General features: G+C 41.2%; 1 protein-coding gene across 7 annotated transcripts in view; it reads left to right on the forward strand.

Annotated features, from left to right (window-relative positions):
• Window positions 1–19,776, forward strand: part of ANK3 (ankyrin 3) — a 191,747-nt gene that overhangs the window by 57,286 nt on the left and 114,685 nt on the right. For 4 of the 7 annotated variants that reach the window (XM_077784523.1, XM_077784524.1, XM_077784525.1 and 1 more), the window contains exons 5-9: window positions 1,514–1,612; window positions 4,846–5,031; window positions 5,567–5,590; window positions 6,808–6,906; window positions 16,624–16,722. In XM_077784523.1, coding sequence (XP_077640649.1) covers window positions 1,514–1,612; window positions 4,846–5,031; window positions 5,567–5,590; window positions 6,808–6,906; window positions 16,624–16,722 — 507 coding nt within the window. The remainder of the gene's footprint in view (window positions 1–1,513; window positions 1,613–4,845; window positions 5,032–5,566; window positions 5,591–6,807; window positions 6,907–16,623; window positions 16,723–19,776) is intronic. The other 3 variants (XM_077784522.1, XM_077784527.1, XM_077784528.1) reach the window with 1 other exon arrangement.

Consider the following 19,776-nt stretch of genomic DNA (forward strand, 5'->3'; position numbering starts at 1 on the left):
GATTCAGCTTTTGAGGAGCTCCCTGGTGCTTTCTGTCCCCAAACTGCCCTGGGCCAGCTTGGTCCGTGGTACTGAGCTTTGTTTGAGCTTTGTCTCCTCTTTCCTTGAAGCTCTGCCATGCTGACAGTCCCAGTGCCAGGCCTTCTGTAACCAAATCTTCCTGTCTGTAAAAAAGCCAAAAAACAAGTCATAAATTTGTGCTAGGGATGAATTTTACACCTCTTCTAGGGGCTGTTTATTACTATTCAAGAGAAATTGTTTTTTCAGACTTGTGGTTGTCTGGCAATTCCAGCCCCTTTTTAAAGAGAGAAGCAAGTGTAGAGTGTGGGGTGCAAAGGTATTTAAAACCCTACAAAAACTTAACATAGGAGAAAGGGTTCTGCTCTGCCTCCAAATGCTAATAATGTTTGGTTTTGAGAATTTTTGCCTATTAATTATTTCATGAAGCTAGCTATTAGGTAGACTTTCCTGCTTCCTTTCTAATTGCAAATGTTTGAAACTAAAAAATTAATCTTTGTTTCCAGCTGAGTTAGTAAATAGATAGAGAATATGCCATGAAATGATATAATACCAGACTCAATACCAGACTGCTGTTCACTGTAATAACTTGTCGTGTGACATGGGAGGTACCTTAGCAAGTGCTTCCTGCCTTCTCTGTTTTTTAATTAAGTACAATTTTGACTGTGTGGTAGCTGAGCTGTTGAACCTGCCTTAATATTAATCCAAAAAAATTCAATTTCTGACAGTCTGTGACCTGTTTACAGTTAAGGCAAAGATAAAAGTATGGACTGTAAGACAAAGGCATTCACCAAAGAATGAGTTAAGCTCTGCAGCCTCTAATACTTGTATTGCATTGATTGAAATCAGTCACTTAAGCATAATTTGAGAGATGCTCTAATGTGCTCAGAACCACTGATAAACCTCTGTCTCAAACTGCTGAGAGGTAATGATCCTCACTTCTCCTGGTGCCTGAAATATGAAGTCTCTGGGTGCCCAGAAGCAGAGTGTGCTCAGAAGGCAGCTCTTGGAGGAGATGGAAGGCAGAAGTAGCTGGCACAAGTGAAAGAGAAGTCAAAGCTAATGGAAAGAAGAGAAAAAAATGTTGATTACTCTGAAGAGTCACCGCCCTTGCTTTCACCACAGATTTGTATTGTATTTCCCTGTCCTGTTTTGTATTTCGAGTGCTGTGGCTGTATTTATCAGGAATCATAACTCATTGCCACCAAATCATCTGTCCAGATTGATTTTTAGCTTAACTTCTCAACAGATGTGAAAGGAATTGTTCTCACTTAGCTGTGGGAATTTTCACAGCTGGTCAGCTGAAAAATTCTTCTGTGTCCTTTTAAATAATACTGCCCTTCTCCCATCTTCACTTAAGCCAGTGTAGATCATGCCATTAACTCATCTGTGAGCAAAGTTTTTTTGCTTTTCACCTAATCTTCCCTCATTTGGCAGATCTGTTTTATGTAAAAAATGTTTGTGGGGTGTTTACACTCTTGTTTTCATATTTCAGAATGGCTTCACTCCATTGTACATGGCAGCCCAAGAAAACCACCTGGAGGTTGTTAAGTTTCTTCTTGACAATGGTGCCAGTCAAAGCCTTGCCACAGAGGTAAAAGTTTGAATTTGACACTTTATGAACAAAGCAAAATGTGTTTCAGCAATGATTTCTGCCAGCTTATATCAAACTAGTCTTTTCAATACAAAATTAAAGATGAATAAAAAGCTATCTCTGTGAAGTGTGCTAATGAATAGAGTTATGGGCTTTTCAGCAATTTAAACTGTCTCTTGCCATTTCTAAAATAAAAAAAAAACCCTACTTTAACTAGAGACAGTTCTAAATATAGACGTGTTCTTAGTCATAACTGCTAATCTTTCAGGTTAAGTGCTCACACAGGGAAGCTGTGTATAATATAAAAGTTTTCTGTGCTTCTATTAAAAATAGTGAACAATGAGAAGGGAGGCAGCCATAAGGCAAGAGCAGTTGTTCACCTGTGCTTTGGACCAGCCCTGGGATATCAGAGAAAACCCAGGGCTGCTTGGGCCATTTCCTGAACTGCTTCATTGCCATGGTGGTACCCTCCCTGTGGCACCCAGTTACCCCACCTGGTGCTGCAGGGAGAATTTCAAGCTGACAGAAAGATGCAGGATCCATCCTTGAAGGTGTTCTGTGATCTTTCTAGAAGAGCACTTTATATTTCTTTCTTTAAAAAATAATTCTAACTCAAATAAGACAACCTGTGAAGAAAATAAATAACATAATATTAATACTTGTAAATGTATGGCATTCAAAAAGGTGTTGAATCTGGTGAATTTTCAGTCGTCTTATTACCAAGATTTTGCTACCAAAATATAGAAAGGTACTTCAGTATGTGCTCTCTTTACTATTTATTGGATTCTAATTGCTCTACCAGTACTGTTTCCATGAAGGAAAAAATGCTTATTTGAAAAAGGCCAAGTTTTTGAAAAATATGAAATGCACAGGTAGTTTATTGCCCTCTATACCTGATGGTATCACTGTACAATGGTGTAGAAAGGAAATCTTATTCCATATTCCACTGTGGAAAATTAATTGCTAATGTATTAGTGTAAAATCACTAGAAGTTAGTTATAACTTGAAGTGTGCATCAGAAACACTTTCTGGGAATTCTCAAGGATATGAAAGTCAAAATATACCAAAATAAAATACTTTACATCTAGAAAATTAATTGAAAATTGTCACTTACCACTGTATGATTTTCTGAAAAGATATTTTAGAAAAAATTTTGAAGGGGTATTAGGTTTTTTTGGGGGTTTTTTTGTTTGTTTTTTTTTTGTATTGTTTTTCCCTTGAGCACTGTATGTCAGTTTAGGCTGAGCTTTTTTCCATCTCAGCTTGATGATAAGGTGCAATCTAATTTTATCTATGGAGAATTTATTTGAAAATAGCAGACTACAAAACAAAGGCACCTTTATTGCCTTCCTTGAGATAGTTGCTTATGGGTTCTTTCTTATTTTCTCTTGGTTTAAGTTTTCTTATAAATCTGATTTCTCTCTATCATTCTAAGTGCAAAAACTTCTGTAACTAAGGGATTGCCACTTAGCTAAATATTCTTTAAAAGTAACTATTTAATCAGGTGTTTTAATCTAATTAAAGGAAATAATTGGTTCTATTTCCCTAGAAGCAAAGATGTTGTGGGTGTCTGCACCACTTTTCTGCAAAGTGGCTGAATTTTGGGATGTGTAAATAGATCAGGAAGCCAAGGTCTCCAGGGTTTCTCCAGGCATTTCTGCATGTACAGCAGAGCAATATTGCCAGAGCCCTCTCTGGGGGTGCTCAGGGAGGATTTTTGGCCTTCAGGGCTGCAGAGCATCTTTCACACCCCGTGGCCCTGTGGCTGTTTCACCCCAGGACTGCAGCCCAGTGCCCTGCCCTTGCTGCAGGAGGATGGGCAGCTGCAGGCAGCAGGGAAACCTGGTTAAATCAGCATGAAACTCCTCAGGGGGCTGGGAGGGTGAGGTGGAAATTGCTTGTTAGGACACAGGAATTTCAGTGGTTTTCTTGGATTTTCTTTCCCTCAAAAATTTGAAAAAGTTCACTTTTTCAGGACCCCCTCCTGTTTCTCTTCCTAGATTGAGGTGTTCTTTGTTCTGAAGCTAGAGGGAAAAATTCCATTTTAAAAACATCACTTTTAATTTAAAGAGTTAAAAAGTTAGCACTTCAGCTCTGCACTCTTGACATAGAGTGAGGATCAACCTCTTTCTCTGTCACTACTGCACTTTTATTTCAGTTACACGGTTTCACCATGACAGCAGTAGTTGAAAGTGAAAGAAGATGTTTGCTCACTAAGATGCAATAAGGTTTGGTAATACAGGCTTTGGATATATTCATCAGGAGACAAACTGAATAAATAAATATCCGAAGTAGTTTGCCTTTGTGACTTTTTTGTGTGATTTATGGGTAATATTATCTTGGGCAAAGTTGGATGAGTTCCTGGGTTGCAATGACAGATGTTTGGGACGAAGCAGAATGTAAATGACAACTCCTTCATTCTTTAGTTTCCTAAGAATCCATAACATAAAATTAAAATTAAAACATGAGGTTATAAATCCCAGACTGTACTTTTTATGAGTTTGAGGAGTCTGTTCTAAAATCTGTTAAATAAAAGCCTTTTGTTTTTCAGGTTTTTTATTCTCCACCAATTTGGTTATTAGCAAATCTGAAAGGAAGTAACTTCTTTTTGTAAGAGGATTGTCTATCAAATTATATACATTTTCATGAAGGGAAATTGTAGTAGGACATCACATTAGGAGAATGTGGTATTCTTGATCAATTATTATACTTTAAATCTACATATAAAATATGTTAGAGGCTAGAGATCATTTTGTTTGTTTTGATTTGTTTTGTTCTTTGGCTTTTTTTAAGATAATCATAAAAATGTAGATTATAATCTGTAAGGAATGGATGATAATTTACTATTGAGACATCATTAGCAATTGTAATTTTAATATTCCAGCTTTTTATACCTTTGTATATAATTAAGCACTTACATAAATGCCTGTATAATTAAGTGTAAACTTGTGAGTAATTTCATACTTTTTTTTTCCTCGAGTCTCAGTCATTTGTGTTGTACAATTTTATGCTGTGTCTGGAGTGCCAGAAAGGTGTTTTGAGTATTTGGAACCTTGTTCAGCAGCACGTTATTCCAGTTTCAGGGTCACTGCAGGGCGCTTTTAACTTGCAGCATGTTACACTGGGTTGAATTTGGGCCAGCTCTGTTCGTAAGGCTGAGATGTCTCCGCTGCCCCTTCCCAGCCCGCGGAAGGTTTGGCGCACGCCGTGACCGTGCCCGTTGTGTGTTGCAGGATGGTTTCACACCTTTGGCAGTAGCTTTGCAGCAAGGCCATGACCAGGTGGTTTCCCTGCTGCTGGAAAATGACACCAAGGGGAAAGTCCGCCTGCCCGCCCTGCACATCGCGGCTCGCAAGGACGACACCAAGGCGGCGGCTCTGCTCCTGCAGAACGACCACAACGCCGACGTGGAGTCCAAGGTCAGTTGGGAGAAGCTTGGGCACTGCCAGGTGCTGACCACACCCAGGGCAGATCTCCCTCGGTGTGAACCTTTTGCTGCGGTTACACAGAACTTTCTCCTCCAACGCCTGATAAAGAATGACGTTTGATTTGCCTCCCTTGCCTCTTTTACCCCCATTCCTTTTCTGTTTAAATCAGGGTTAATTTCTCTTGTAGAAACCTTGCAAATGGAAAATAATAAACAAAATATTATTTGAATTATTACCCTGGAAATGAAAGCCGCTCCTGAAAGCAGTGGCGAGCTGTAGGTACCGCACAGTTGCCATTTGATCAGCTCTCTGTGCAATTGCTACTTGGAGAATTTTGGTAAACATGTAACAATTAGCACTCAAAGTACTCGCTCGTTCGGCTTCCACCCCGTGGGGCTTCCCGTGTGTGCTGCCCCCCGAGCTGCCATGCCACACAGCCATCATGAAGCTTTCCGCACCCATGTCACCAGTGGTGGACTAACCGTTCATTTTTTCCCCCTCTTTGCTTCCAAATGTGTTAACCTAGATGATGGTGAATAGAACAACAGAGGTATATATAAATATATATATGCATCATCACTCCTCCATGACTTAGTGCTGCTGCATCATTTCTCCCTCCTGTCTGCATCGCATATTATAGGATAGACACCTGCTTTAGATGAAATGAAGTAGCATGTGCTAGAGGAGACTGTAGTTTAGAGACCAGGGCTCTCTGCAGCTGGAACTAGGGTCCAAAAGTAAGCGTGAAGCATTCTTGGGAACTAACTGCCATCACAAAAGGGCCATATTACGAGAGATGGAGTTTTCAGGGATTCTCATGGAGCATATGTTTATCAGATGTTTTAAGAGCTGCAGACAACCCTGTCATGTTGTGCATCCAGGTCTGATTCTAGGCTTCTGCATGACACTTACCTTGATGGTGTCAGCAAATAGAATGATCTGAGAGTGGTTTTACAGCTGCAAAACTCCCAAAGCAAGGCAGTGGCAGCTAGCATGGCTTGCTAACAATATAGAAATGCATCTAGTTCCCATAAGGTTTCATACTTTGCAGAACTGATGGAATTGCTGCATGTTTTAGCATTATTTTAAAAGGAAGTAAAACTACTTAAATATTAAAATCAGTTGCTGTAGTAATTTTATCAGTAAGACATCTTTTAATTAGGGTGGTAACTCGTGGTGTCTGAACATAACCCAGTGTGATTACCCACAGTGGGAGACTGGTCCTTATGGTGCTAACCCTTGGAAAAAAATCCTCATATTAATAATTTAAAATACTCTTTGATGTTATTTTCATTTGCATCTACTTTGAATTTATAAAAATCAGTTAGCAAATATCATTAAATGACTTGTATTTGAACTTCTGCAAAGAATCTCTAAGAGGTTTAACTTGCAAGATTGACATAATGCCAATAACTATATTTTTCTAGTTAGAAGCTAATTTCTGATAAAAGTCAGATCATTGCTTTAATACTCAAATGCTTTGCTGCTGTTTTCCTGGAATAACTGAAAGTTTTATTTAACTTCTTTTCTTCTAGAATAATTACGTTAATTTTTTCCCTCTTGCATAGCGATGTGATTTTATTTAGATTCTCTGAGATACTATAAATAAACATCAGTGAGTGAAAACTAGTACAGAATTGGAGTGGTGACTTGCAGCAGGCTCCTATTACTAGCTTTTGTCAGTGATATGCCATGAACTGTGGAGTGCTAGTGCAATATGTTTTCTTAAAGTATCTATTGGTTGTGTTTTGTTTTGTTTTTTTGCAGAGTGGGTTCACTCCCCTCCACATAGCTGCTCACTATGGGAATATCAATGTGGCCACGTTGCTGTTAAATCGGGGTGCTGCCGTGGACTTCACTGCAAGGGTAAGTGTGGAGTCAGTTGTGCTCAGTTTGCTTTGTCACCACTTTTTGCACAGAGGTGTGAGAGGCACATCACCCTCACCAGCCAAGGGCCCGACCTGGCTGAGCTGTTCTGTTAGCACTGGTGTAAAGGGGCTTTCCCTGGGCTGCTGAACCCAACCTGAGCTCGAGACCTCACCTCCCAAAACTTCTGCTTTCCTCAAAAGGAGCTGCTGTTTTCCTGGTTCCAGGCTTGCAAAAGGTGGGCTGGGATCCAGTGGCACAAATGGTTCCACCTGTAGCTGTGACATATGGCAGGAGTGATGTGACCCTGCTGAATTCTCCTCACCCTGCAGTTGCTTCCAGTGAACATCAGGTGTAGAGGTGAAGAAAGCACCTTGCTTCCATTACCTGCACGAGAGCCAGGTGATTCCTAAAGGAAAGCTGAGAAACTGCATGAGTAGGAAATGGAACAAGACCTAGGAGTGGAGTCCATAGTGTAAGCAGAAGAAACATGGGAAACAACAGAGGGAAGTTAGAATTGGAAGAGCAGGGGGAAAACCCAAATATATATGGATAGGGATAGGGGTACAATATGAAGAGCAAAGAAAGATGGTGGTGCCAGGCATGAAACCAAGTAAATAAATAAACCCCACATCAAAATAAAGGCTTTATCTCAACAAACCTTACCCAAACAAAGCCAGGGAAGAGATGTGGTAGTGATCCAAGACAATAGGGAGATAAAATCAAGGGAACAAGAGGCATTCAAAGTGAGGGCAAATGCCAATGTAAATAGGCATAAATTGGCCATGAATAAATGTTGTCTAGAAATTTAGATATTTCCTATTAAATTAAAGTAATTAATGTTTTTTAATTAATAATTTCTCAGTAATTAATGTTGAATATAACTAATGAGATTCTGGAACAATCTTTCAATTAAACTAGAAAAAAGTAAAAAAAAAGTCCAATGTAAATTCAAGATTTTATTTATGAGGGGAATTATGTCACATGGATAATCCAGCAGCTCCTCTTCTGACATTTTGTTCATGTGTTATGTGTATTACTTTTTCAAGAGGAAAAGAACTACAAGACTGCTTAGAGCATTTGCACAAAGGGAAAAGTGAATTTGCAGTATTCTGCTTTAGGTATTTGTATAGGTAAAAACTTGAATGCCTCTGTAGTTAAGGCACATATTTACATGCAGAAAAGTTTTTATGACAAGCATTGCAAACTCCTTGCTTTGCTTTCACTGATAACATTGACCTCTGATTTCCAAGTCCTTTAACTGACCCAATTAGAGCATTAAGGCATTTCATACCATCCTAAGCTTTGGCATTGTGTATTTGATAAGCCCTAATCACAGAAGCAAGGAAGACAAATGGGGTCTTGGGTCAACTCTTTCCCACTCAGAAACAAGATTAGGGATTACCAATGCTACTACATTAGCAATTAGCAGCATTTAGTGCCAGTGCACTAAATGCCATCTGCCTATGCTTGTTTTAATAGAATAATAAGTTTAGGCTTCAGCAGCTCTATTTTGGATTAAGGGCACTTGTGGAGAGCACATCCAGAGTAAAAAGACCATTCTTGCCTCCTCTTCAATATCTGGACATTCTAAATTCTGCCTCCATGAGTTGTCATCATCCAAGGGAGACAGAGTTCTGGGAAGGCTGGGGAAGTGGGGATGCAGTGGCAGCAGCCTGAAGGAGCAGTGGGCTGAGGCTGTGACTCAGGGAGCACTGAGCTCTTGCTTGTGCTTGTGGTATTGGGTGGAGGCATCCAGAGAGAGAGAGCTCATCTCCACTCCGTGGCAGTTGCAAATCTAGGTAAAGTTGTTGTGACAGAAAGAATTGTAGCATAAACAACAGTAATATGGAGTTGAATTTTGTTCTTTAGAGCTTATCAGGCTGCAGGGGAAGAAAGCACTGCACAGGAGGATGGGTTAGGTTCTGGCAGAGCAGTGGGTTTGTAGGCTAACAGAGCACTTCCAATCATCAGCATCAAGTAGCAGAGCCCTTGCTTGATCCTTGATTACTCATATTGCAAAACAGATACTGAAAATGACCCACAGGTACAGCCTGCTCACTGTCACCTCATGGCTTCTTGTTGTAATTTCTGTAAGTGCTATCCACAGTGCTGTCTTCCCTCTGCAGGAAAGGCCCTTTTTTGAGGTGCTGACACTGTGACAACAGAGCAAAGATATGGAAGTGCTGTAGCCCAAATAAAATATTACCATATGTACTGTAGCTTTCAGAAATGCAAAGACAAACTTTTAAGATGGGGTGTCAAATGCATTTTGTGCATTTTCCTTTGTTCTTAAGAAATAGATACAAATTAACACTACTTGTCTATCAGTTTATGTACAAACTGAGAGGTTTGAACAAGAGAAGAGGATTATGGTAACAAAAGAAACTTGTGTGAGCAGGGCAATGTGAAGACAAATGTGTGACAAATAGCCATCTGCCACCATCAGTGTAGTCAGGGTGGGGAAAGGTGGAGGAATGTGAATGGATGTGTAGGATGAAGGCAGAGCTCTAAGGCCAAGGGCAAGTGTGGTGAAATGAAGAGCTGGTGAAAGGATGGAAAGACAAGGAGGGCAGGCCTGTGTAAAGGAGATCCCAGTGCTGTTTCCAAGAGGCCTGAGGGAAGGAAGAGGCTCCAGCAGCAAAGGCAAGGAGAGAGATGAGCTTGCTGAAGGCTCTCAGTGTGTGGGCAGGAGCGAGCAGTGGTGCTGTACTGTAAGTAAATGATGTCCCCAGTGAAATTCAGCAGCAGCTGCTCCCTCAGCCCTGCTGGTACACACCTGCCTGCCTCTCAGCTGTCACACAGTCCCTTGGTCCCTTCTCTCACTGCAGCCAGGGGACAGGCACAGCTCCAGGAGCTCTTACAGGTGGCACAGTGCCTGCCAGCCCGTGTACCTGCTGACTGCAGAGGCTGGGGGCTGGAAATGTACCTCCTTTTACAGGTTTGCACTTCTGCAGTCGAGTGGCTGATGCTATGTCAGCTCTCCCTGTGAGCTGCATTGGCACTTCTGTGTCTGCTTTCTCCTCTTGCCTGGCTGCAAGTGCAGGGAAGGTGGCACAGCAAACTCCCCATTGGGATGGATGGAAATAATTTCAATAAATCAGCTTGTGATGCCTTTTATTCCACCTATAAACAGGAGGCAGCTCTGGGAGCCATCCTAACCTCATTCCAAGTGAAACAAAATCTCCTTATTCAGCTGGATGTTTGCCATTTCGCAACAAATAAAAACAATCATTCCAAATTGCTCAACTTCTTGGGCTCAAACTCAACAGAAAACCTGTCACAGTTATTGGCAGGGTATGCGTTGCAGGGTAACAGGCTTTTTATGACTACTCATCATCCTTTTTCTGTAGTACATTATCATGTGCCCAGCTTCTACAAAATAATTCAAATATTGCATTGCCATATTTCCCTCTTGCTTAACTGGGAGACAATCACACAGAAACTAAAGAAGTGGAGGAGGAGAATAAAGGGTAACTAAGGGTGAAGTCAGTCTCCTTTCTTAGCCAGATTAACACTTTAAAGCAGTCACTGCTTGGGCTTTGAAGGATTACAACACCTCCAGGCACCCTTCTCTTAGCTGACAGTGCTAAGGAGAGGTGCGATGAATCCTAGTTACAAACTGAAACTTAAAGCCAAATACTTTTAAATCTATTTTGAATCTATTTTATCATCTTTTTTCAACAGGAAAAATTAATTCCTGTCATTTTAGAACTATTGTTTATCAGCCACTTGTGCCTTTAAATCAAACTGTATCAGATGTCTTACCTAGAGTTTTAATGATTTTGAAGGTGTTTTGAATAAATTGGGAATTATATTTAGGTAAAAGTTATCTTTTGGGCTTCGCACAGTTTTCAGATAGCATTCTTCTATCTGAGATGATCTTCCAGTGGAAAAGACTGTTTGGCTCAGGTGAGGAAATTCCTTTGAAGCTCCACCTGTCTCTGAGGAAAACAGTGCTTAGAAAGGAAGGGAGGATGAAATTCTCTGCAGCTTCCAGAGCAGCAGCTGAGAAAAACCTCTGTGACCCCCAGATCTGTGTTTGAGCAAGTCAGAAGATGGAGGTAGCCAGGGAATCCTCTGTGTGAAGATGACCTCTCCCTGTATCTTTCTTGCCAAAGCAAATGGGACGGAGCTCATCACTGTGCCATAAAACTGCATCCAGCCCTGGAAAAGCCTTCCTGATCCACAGCACTCCTTATCTTAGAGGAGATCTCAGTTCCACTGGGAGTGGGCTTTGCCTGCAGAAAGTTTGCTTACTGGAAGGTTAGGAAAGGATTTGGTAATTTTGAGGGTGGTGTGAGGACAACATGCATTAATGATGACCCTGAGCCTGAGAAGCAGAACACCATTAGCCCATCAAAAAGAGCAGGCAATATCTAAGTGACAGTGGCATAAGAGAAAAACATTTTTTTTTCCCCAGTGGTAGTTTGCCATAAGAGCCCTTTTCTATAGTCTTCCTTGTTTTCTTCTAGAATTCATTTTGTACATATCAACCCTGAAGAAAGTTAAGTATATAAGCACACAAGAACTAAAATAGCACAATATTAGATTTACTACCATTAAGAAGAGAAGGAAAAAAGCTAGAAAATTGTGTCCTGTTGAGGGTTTCCTGGAAAGCATCTGATTGTGTGTTTTTATCTTTAATTTCTGAAACATCTATTCAAGCCTCACTGATCCCAGTAACTCCTACTAGAATATAAGACTTTTCACTGCAGGAATTCTGCTGTGTTGTAGCTCCAGTTCTGAACTGCAGAAAAATACAGGGCAGAATATTGAGTGTTTTAACACACAACATGCTGATGTTGTTGCATAGTTGCATATGAGAATCTTTAAATGCATACCACAATCTTCCCATACCTCCAAGACCTGGCAATAACAATGCAGTGGTGCTGCTGACAATTCTAGTATGCAAAAACCACCATTATGCTTTTTCCTTAAAAACCTCTAATGCTGAAGGGATTTTCCAGACTCTATAAGAAATTTCTGTTATGGCGCTCTGGCTGTTTTCAGCTTCTTAGTCACACATCCTGTGTCAATATTAAGGTATTCCTAGAGTTTGCTCTCAGTTGAGGATTGAGAACTGTCTCACTAAATTCCAAGTTAATCTGAGCATTTTGGTATGAAACTGTTCTGGTTTGTTTTAAATCAAGGAAGTGAAATTTGAAATCAGATAATGTAATTTTCCTATTAAAACTGCACTCTGTTGAGAGGCTGGGAGAGCTCAGAGGTAGCAAGAATAAATTGCCAAGTCCATGTGACTGGCAATGAGTTTTCACAGTCCTGATGTGATCAGCTTCTCAGTCAGCATTTAAATCAATGCAGCACATGACTAGGAAAGGTTTTCCCTTTGTTTAATGCCCTCCTTTAAGGTGTATTCAGAGCCCAATATGAAGCTGTAAGTGCAACATTTACTTTTCTTAGTTATTATTAGCATCCTTGTGCTTGTAAGACTCTGGCTGTGATGGGAGAAGGAGGCAATCTCGTAGGACAGCATAGCACACCAGAAATCCAGGGAGAGTTCCTGGTTTTCTAAATGCATTAAAATGGAACCATATAAGATGTACTTTGCACACTGATGATTTTAACCCTATTTTTTCCTTGACTTCCTAGCCATTCATGTAGCTAATTTGTAGTAGAAAGGAGCCTTTCTGAAGTGCTGTGATGGATAACACCGTGTGTCAGAGGGCAGCTGATCTCATTTCAGCTGGGACATGTTCGGTGGCTCCTTTCTCAACACAAGATAACAGAAAAGATTTTGAGTTTTCTTATGAAGCTATGGATAGAGAGCTGCAGCTGGAAAGGCTTGGTGTTCCCTCTGATCAGGCACAAGCTAAATGCAGGTCACTCTGCCATTGTATTTGTGGTTGTTGTGTGGTTCTGGAGGAAGGCACAAGCCCTGTGTGAGGGGGTGGTGGGCTGCAGCAGGCAGTGGGGGAGACAAAGGGAAAACCACCATCCACAATGTTGTGAAGTGTAGAAAAAGTTGCATGCACCTAATCCATGGCATTTGAGCTATGTATGGTCTCAGAGTACCTCAGGTCACTTGTCCCAGGAAATCTGCCAAGAAGGAGAGGAAAGGCTGTGTTCTAGTTGATAATACTATGGCCATTCTCTCCATAGTTTTAGCTTGCTGTTCTCACAGTGATGCTTCCTATTCCCTGTAGAATTTATTAACACACAAATTGTACCTCAGTGTGAAGGGGTCTGCCTGAGACATTACCTAGCATTGGATATTTATTTCAACAAGCAGCAGGATGTCTAAATGTGAAGCACATATTTTAATGGCAACTTTTGGAAGGCATTTCAGCTTTATTACTGCGGGAAAACATCTTCAAAAATTTCCTGATTTAGTATTCTATCTTAAGAACAAAGGGAGAAATTTATAGGAGATCAAATGGATAAAAATAGACTGAAAAGACAGCAGATGCTGTTGATACACTGAAGAATTCAAAACCTTACATTTGGTGGTTGTCTTGTTTGCTGATACCACAGTTTTAGTGTTAATAAACAACACCAAAGTTGCACATATTATGAAGCTTTTTTTACCTCCTGTTTCTTGTGACAAGTACAAATAAGTCCATTTTGAGTTCCTTGCTTTACGTTTTGTCATCAGAAAAATTAATAATGGTGTTGTCTGAGGTTTTTCACTTCTTAATTGAGAGATGGGGAAGGACCATACACATGAAACTTCTAGCTGTGTTTCTTTAACCCTTGGGACAGCACAGTATTGACCAAATACAAGTTTCTTGGCCAGAACATCAGTGTGCAATTATTCAAGCATTCACATCATGCATCTCTTCCTTCATCTGTTTGGAGTCAGAACTCTCAGCCAGCTGAATTATTACTTCACATTCTTTGCTGCCAGTAAAAGCTTAAATAGCTAAACAGCAAAATTAAATTCTGAATAGAGAATTTCCCCGCTCTTTTTTCCCCTTCTTTTCCTCACAGTGTTTTACTGAGATGTTAAGGGTAAAAAAGGTTGAAAGTGTTTTTAATCCTTCATCCCTTCATTTTTTAATGAACTGATCAGGTTAGTAAAGTGCAACAAAAAACTGCAAACTCCTTCCAAGGGAATGAGTGCCCTTTCCTAGGAAAGAGGAGCTTTTTTGTCAGCTATAAGGATAGATATTATACTGGACATATAGAGCTTAATTTGCTTGATTCCTCCTGCTCCATTAATTGTTTCAGGGAAGCTGTGTGTAGTTGGCTTTTCTCACAAATTTTTTCGGTACGATCACATCCTTTCTCCTTCCACCTCTTCGTGATGTGAACTTGCTGCCTATTTTCAACAGAAAGTAACTCCAGGTTTCAAGATGATCTAGACATTATATTTATATGGGTTTTTGTAAAGACAGGTGATCACATAGAGCAAAGATGGCTTGGTAGCTCGAGCTCAGTCCTTATTCGGTGCTGTAGAATTTCCTCACATTTCCAGCCAGTGTGATCACCCCTGTCAGAAGCTGGGAGAGAAATATGCTGTCCTAATAGTTTTGGTAGCAATCCAGAAATATGAATGTCATTTGAACAGGACTTGGTTTTGAACATGAAAGTGGATATTTTTAATTTTTTCCCCCCATTGCAAGCAAACAGTGTCACCTAACCCTTAATTGCTAAAGGGAAGTCATCTCTTAGTTTTGAGCTCTGTATTTGCCAGCACTCATCCCTCTATTCCAGAATCAGCCCTCCTTCATTCATGGCAGCAGGACCTTTGACTGGCAAATAAATAGATCCAAAGTGCTCATTCTTATGTGGTTATGCCCTCCCTTGTGCTGCACTGGATTCAGCTTAGTGTCTAGATGAATGAATACCAGACTTCTAACAAGTGTTTTTCTTGCCTTTTGTAATGCTGTCCCTTCCTCCTCCACTTCTTTCTTGATGCTTAGAAAATGCTTCTCTTCTTTTCTGTGTATGAGGCAGTAAATTATTAGTACTAAATTATTTTGATGTATTAACAGGGCAGTAGGGTCTATTAGGCAGGGTTAACCTCTTTACCCCTTAACATCAGCAAGTAGAAAAAGGTGTTTCTTGAATCTAAATTACCTGCAGTACTCTTTATTTGAAGGCATAAAAGTTATTTCCTTTACCATTTTTTTCATGAGAAAGTAGAATTCATCTCTCTCTCCCTCTGACCTCAGTAACATCTTTTCTCCTGGGAAGAGAAAAAAAGCAGACAGTATCTCCACATAATTGTTTTTCTCCTTTTCTTTCTGTCTTTTTTGTGACTGGTACAGTAATGTAGTGACCTCATATTATATCCAGTGTCAGCTCCCAGTCAAATAGAATTAACTTTTTTTTCAAAACCATCTCACAGAAGATTTAAGTGATCACATAGTTTTACCTCCCTGAAAGGAGTAAACATGCTGCACTTTCTGTTTCATGTGCTAAGTATCTTCTTGCTTTACTTTGGTTTTTAAAGGAATGAGGAGCAACCCTAGTACAGTCATCACTTTGATCCTCTAATGTTCATGAATATTGTAGGAAGGATCTCTGTCATTTAACCTTGATAACATGTATTTTACCTCTGTGATAATATTAATTAGTACTTTCTAGTAGCTGTGAGTTTGCTTCATAGTGAAATTTTGTGTAAATGAAATCGTAGCAACTGGATGAGATACTTGGTGTTATGATTAGGCTGTGAGTCAGCTTGGCACACCTGAGAGGGGATCTTTTCTTAGTGCTGCTTCTCCATCACTCCATTCTGAGGAAGCACTGCTGAAGGCTCTGTTCCAGGTCAGCCAGGCAGACCCTCCCTGCTGCTCAGGATGCCTTTCTGCTTCAGCCAGCCACGGGACACACACTCACTGTGTGTGCTGCATTCTGCTGGGTCCCAGGGCTGCTGGTTTACACAGCCAGCTGTTTGTGCTGCCCTGAGCTCTCAGGAACACGTCCTTTACAATTCTGTGTGTCTGCATACACTAGCTGCATGCTCTGTTTAGATCCTTTTATTTTTACTTGGCTCCATATGATCAAATACATACAGGACGTGGCCTTCATACGCCACGAGATAAAGGATTCATCAGAGCATGAAGAGACGTCCTGGCTGCATCTTGTTAAGGAAGTGCCTGTGTGTGCTCAGCGTGGGTTATGTAACTGTCCTGGATGTGCAGCATCCCTGCCTGTGCCAGCCTGCCAGGCACTGCTCAGGGAAGCACACACACTTCTCTGCAGCCCCACTTCAATGCGGTGTTGCACCCATTAGAGGAACAAACCGAGTAGGCAAAATTAACAGCGATTGCTAGGCTTTCAGAGTTTGCTGATAATGTTCAGAAATAAGTAATAATTTTTGTATGAGATCTGCAGATATAATGATTTTGTTTCTTTTTCTATGGCTCCTACAAGGCTGGTGAAGTTGAGGTACAAATCCTTATCACTACAGGCTCATAAACAATCGCAGCTGGATTAAATTGCTAAGATTCAGTAAAATTGCCTAAGTTCAACCCTTAAGCAAAAGTTGTGAGGTGAGGTACAGTCACATCATCTTATAACCCTACCAATAATTTGACTTTTGTCTTCACCCTGTGCATGTTGAGATATCAGTCCAGTAATTCACATGTGAGGTTGAACACAGCTTCCCTTTGCTTTCATGCTCCCAGGAAAACAAACTGTGTTATGATTTAGCAAATTTGGCATAATTCACTCTGTGAGCAAACCGAAAATGGAATTCATTAAAGACAGACAAATGCATATTTATTTTCATGTTGTTTTCTTCCACAGAATGATATCACGCCATTACATGTTGCATCAAAAAGGGGAAATGCAAATATGGTCAAACTCCTACTTGATCGAGGAGCTAAAATTGATGCCAAAACAAGGGTAAGCTCAAGTGTGAGTGCTGTGAGTGACTGTGTGGAATTATTGCCTCTGACCTGTGTGTTGCTGTAGAGTTTAAATCATTCATCTTCCCAGCAGGCTACTACAGCTGCACTGCATTTATTTTTAATGAAATTATTGCAGTTGGATACTAACATTTTGCATCTCTTACAGCAGTGTGTGAAACACCAAGGATGGCAAAGCAGAGCCAACCGTTTTCCTTGTTCCCTTTCCAGTGTATAATTAGGAGCTGCTTTTATCTGTTTGGGAGTAGAGGTGAATGTACAGGAGGATGCTAAAAGATGAGAATTCAGGTCAGATATTTCAGAATTTGAATGCTAGCAGGGTAACTTTGATGTGTTTGCCTCTCACTGTCCACAGGCAGTGTCACAGAGCCCGGTGTGGCTGCTGAGCCTCCTGCAGCTCAGGCTCTGTGTGGGATTTGTTGGCACACGTGTCGGGCACAGGGATGGTTTCCATCAGGCTGGCACCTAACTCAGTGCCCTCAGTGACTTAGAAACTCAATGCATATGGTTATGTCTAACTGCTGGGATTAAAACCCAACTAAGCCAAGTAAATAAATATTTTATTTACTTTCACAGCAGGAAAAAAAAAAAAAAAGAGTGAGAGAAAAGGAAAAAGTTTAAATGTTTGGAAGTAAATCTGGAACTAGTGGTGCTGGTGCTGTGGGCTGTCAGGGCAGTCTTTCCAACACACTTCTGTGTGTGCGAGGTAACTCTCAAGAGCTGTCCCAATAACTTTCTGACAATTATAATTTTCTTGACATGTTAATTTATCACCTCTACCTTTTCCACTTTGAATTCATCTGTAGAAGTTCTACTGTTCAGAATCATTCTAAGCAAAAGAAATTAATAACCTAAGAATAGTTTTTCTACAGTTGTTCCTGTATTCCCAGGTTTTTGTTTGGTTACTGTAGTCTCTGAGATTTCCTGCAGTGCTTGTTAGGCACATTCGTGATTTTTTTCTCTGTCGAATTCAGAAACTGGGTCAATTTATTTTGTCATCTCTTCATTCTCTCCACATGTTCTTCCTTATTGCTTCTATTTTACCTTTAGTAACTGATGTTTTCTTTCTAAAATGTTTATAAGTTTTTTTCTCATTGGGCAGCATGGAAGAGATGACTTTTCCTGGGTAATGTGGATGGTGGGTACAGTATCTGGGCTGAAATTCCAGCCTCTTCTGTGCCACATAGGTGTACCAGGTTGAGGAGTGTGATTCTACCTTGTAGTGGGGAGGGACAGAACAGGGATTCGGGGGATTCGGGGGATTAGTTGTTTCCCTCTGCAAGGGCCCACTGCAGTCCAAATCATTAGGGACCAGTACTTTAAACAGTTGGAGTCAAGTTAGTTCTTTAAGTTAGGAAAATTCGTGCTCTGCTTCATTTCCTCTATCACAAACTCGGGGTCAGACACTGGGATAATTTATGTAACTAAAAATACAGGCTGGGACGGAAACAGGATCTAGGAAGAGGGCAGAAGCATTAACAGCTCCTGAGTCTGGCACAGCTTCCCACTGAGGCAAAAGGCAGCGATGACTGTGGCTCACGAAGCACGGGTTGGTTTTTTCTGGCTCTCCCCAGCGGCTGCTTCCCAGCCACCCATCCTCTGCAGAGGCCGGGGGGCTGTGCAGAACTTCCCTACGTGTGCCGCTCCTCCGGCAGCCCTGGCGCTGGCCGGGCGGCTTTGCTGGCGGGCAGGGCCGGGTGAAGCTGCGCTCCCGGCGGCTCTGCCTGCTCCGGGATGTGCCGTGCCGGGCTGAGCCGTGCTGGGCTGTGCCGGGCTGAGCCGTGCCGGGCTGAGCCGTGCTGGGCTGTGCCGTGCCGGGCTGTGCCGTGCCGGGCTGAGCCGTGCCGGGCTGAGCCGTGCCGGGCTGTGCCGGGCTGTGCCGTGCCGGGCTGAGCCGTGCCGGGCTGTGGTGTGCCGGGGCGGGTCCCGGAGCCTCGCAGCGCTGCGGGATAACAGCACCGGAGGGCTCAGAAATCGGTACCAAAAGCAAGGAAAAGCTGAGAGGGATGTGGTGCTGGGTGGAAAAAGGGCATTGTTTCAGGAGTGCCTGCTTGGTTCTCATACTCAATAGCAAAGATTGATTGCTCTGAGCTGGCACAACACATGTTCCTGCTAAATCTCTCCTGTTGTTCCAACCTGACCCAATGTTGTTTTCCAAGGCTGAACAATTAAGATATGTCAATTTCGTAAATATTTCTTTTTTTTTTTTTTTTTGTTTTTTTTTAAGCACTATTTTTCTTTTCAATGTCCCAGATATAGAATGGCCCTACAAAAATACAGGATGGCAAAGGCTCTGGTCATATCCTTTACAACAGCATCACCACTGCTGAATGCACTGAAAGGCAAAGAGCAGCTGAGGCTGTCTTTCCTGATACATGTGTCAAAGTCCTGCTTATCAGCTGGATGCCCAGGCAGAGCCCAGCCTTGTGTGTTCTGTGAGGGGCAGGTGCTGAATGCACACACAGCTTGATAACAGGTGGGATTTGCATGTGAGAATAGGTGAGTCTCCTAGTGCCATATGTATAAATGTGAGACCTCTCTCTTTACCTGTTTTTTAAGAGAGTAACAGAATTTTTGTATGTAAGAGATAAGCAGATTTTTTTTTTCTGTCAGGATAGGTTTTTTTTTTTTTTTTGTCTTGGACATTATGATATTATTTAATTCAAAGATTGATTATTGAAGACAAAATACTTCCTTAAAGGTAAACAGCAAAGGTTCTATACCCTTATGAAAGGATAAAAAGATATCTTGAAATTTCTGCTCAGGGGAAAAATCCTTAGGCCTTTGTTTTTCCTGTTTCATGTCTGTATTTCACCTTTAAATCAGAATGCAGAATATATTGTTTTGTGTTGTTGACCAAACACTAACAGAGCCAGGATCTGCTACTCTGACTCTTAGATGGGACGATTTATCTATTCAGCTGGCATTTTGTGGTCTGTTCCTGCAATCCATCCTCTGTATGGGATACTGGAATACTCTCCACATAATGCCGGTTTTTTTTTTGTTTTTGTTGTTTGCAAAAAGAATCATT

Source organism: Lonchura striata, chromosome 7 (genome assembly GCF_046129695.1).
Source record: "Lonchura striata isolate bLonStr1 chromosome 7, bLonStr1.mat, whole genome shotgun sequence".
Lineage (NCBI taxonomy): Eukaryota > Metazoa > Chordata > Aves > Passeriformes > Estrildidae > Lonchura > Lonchura striata.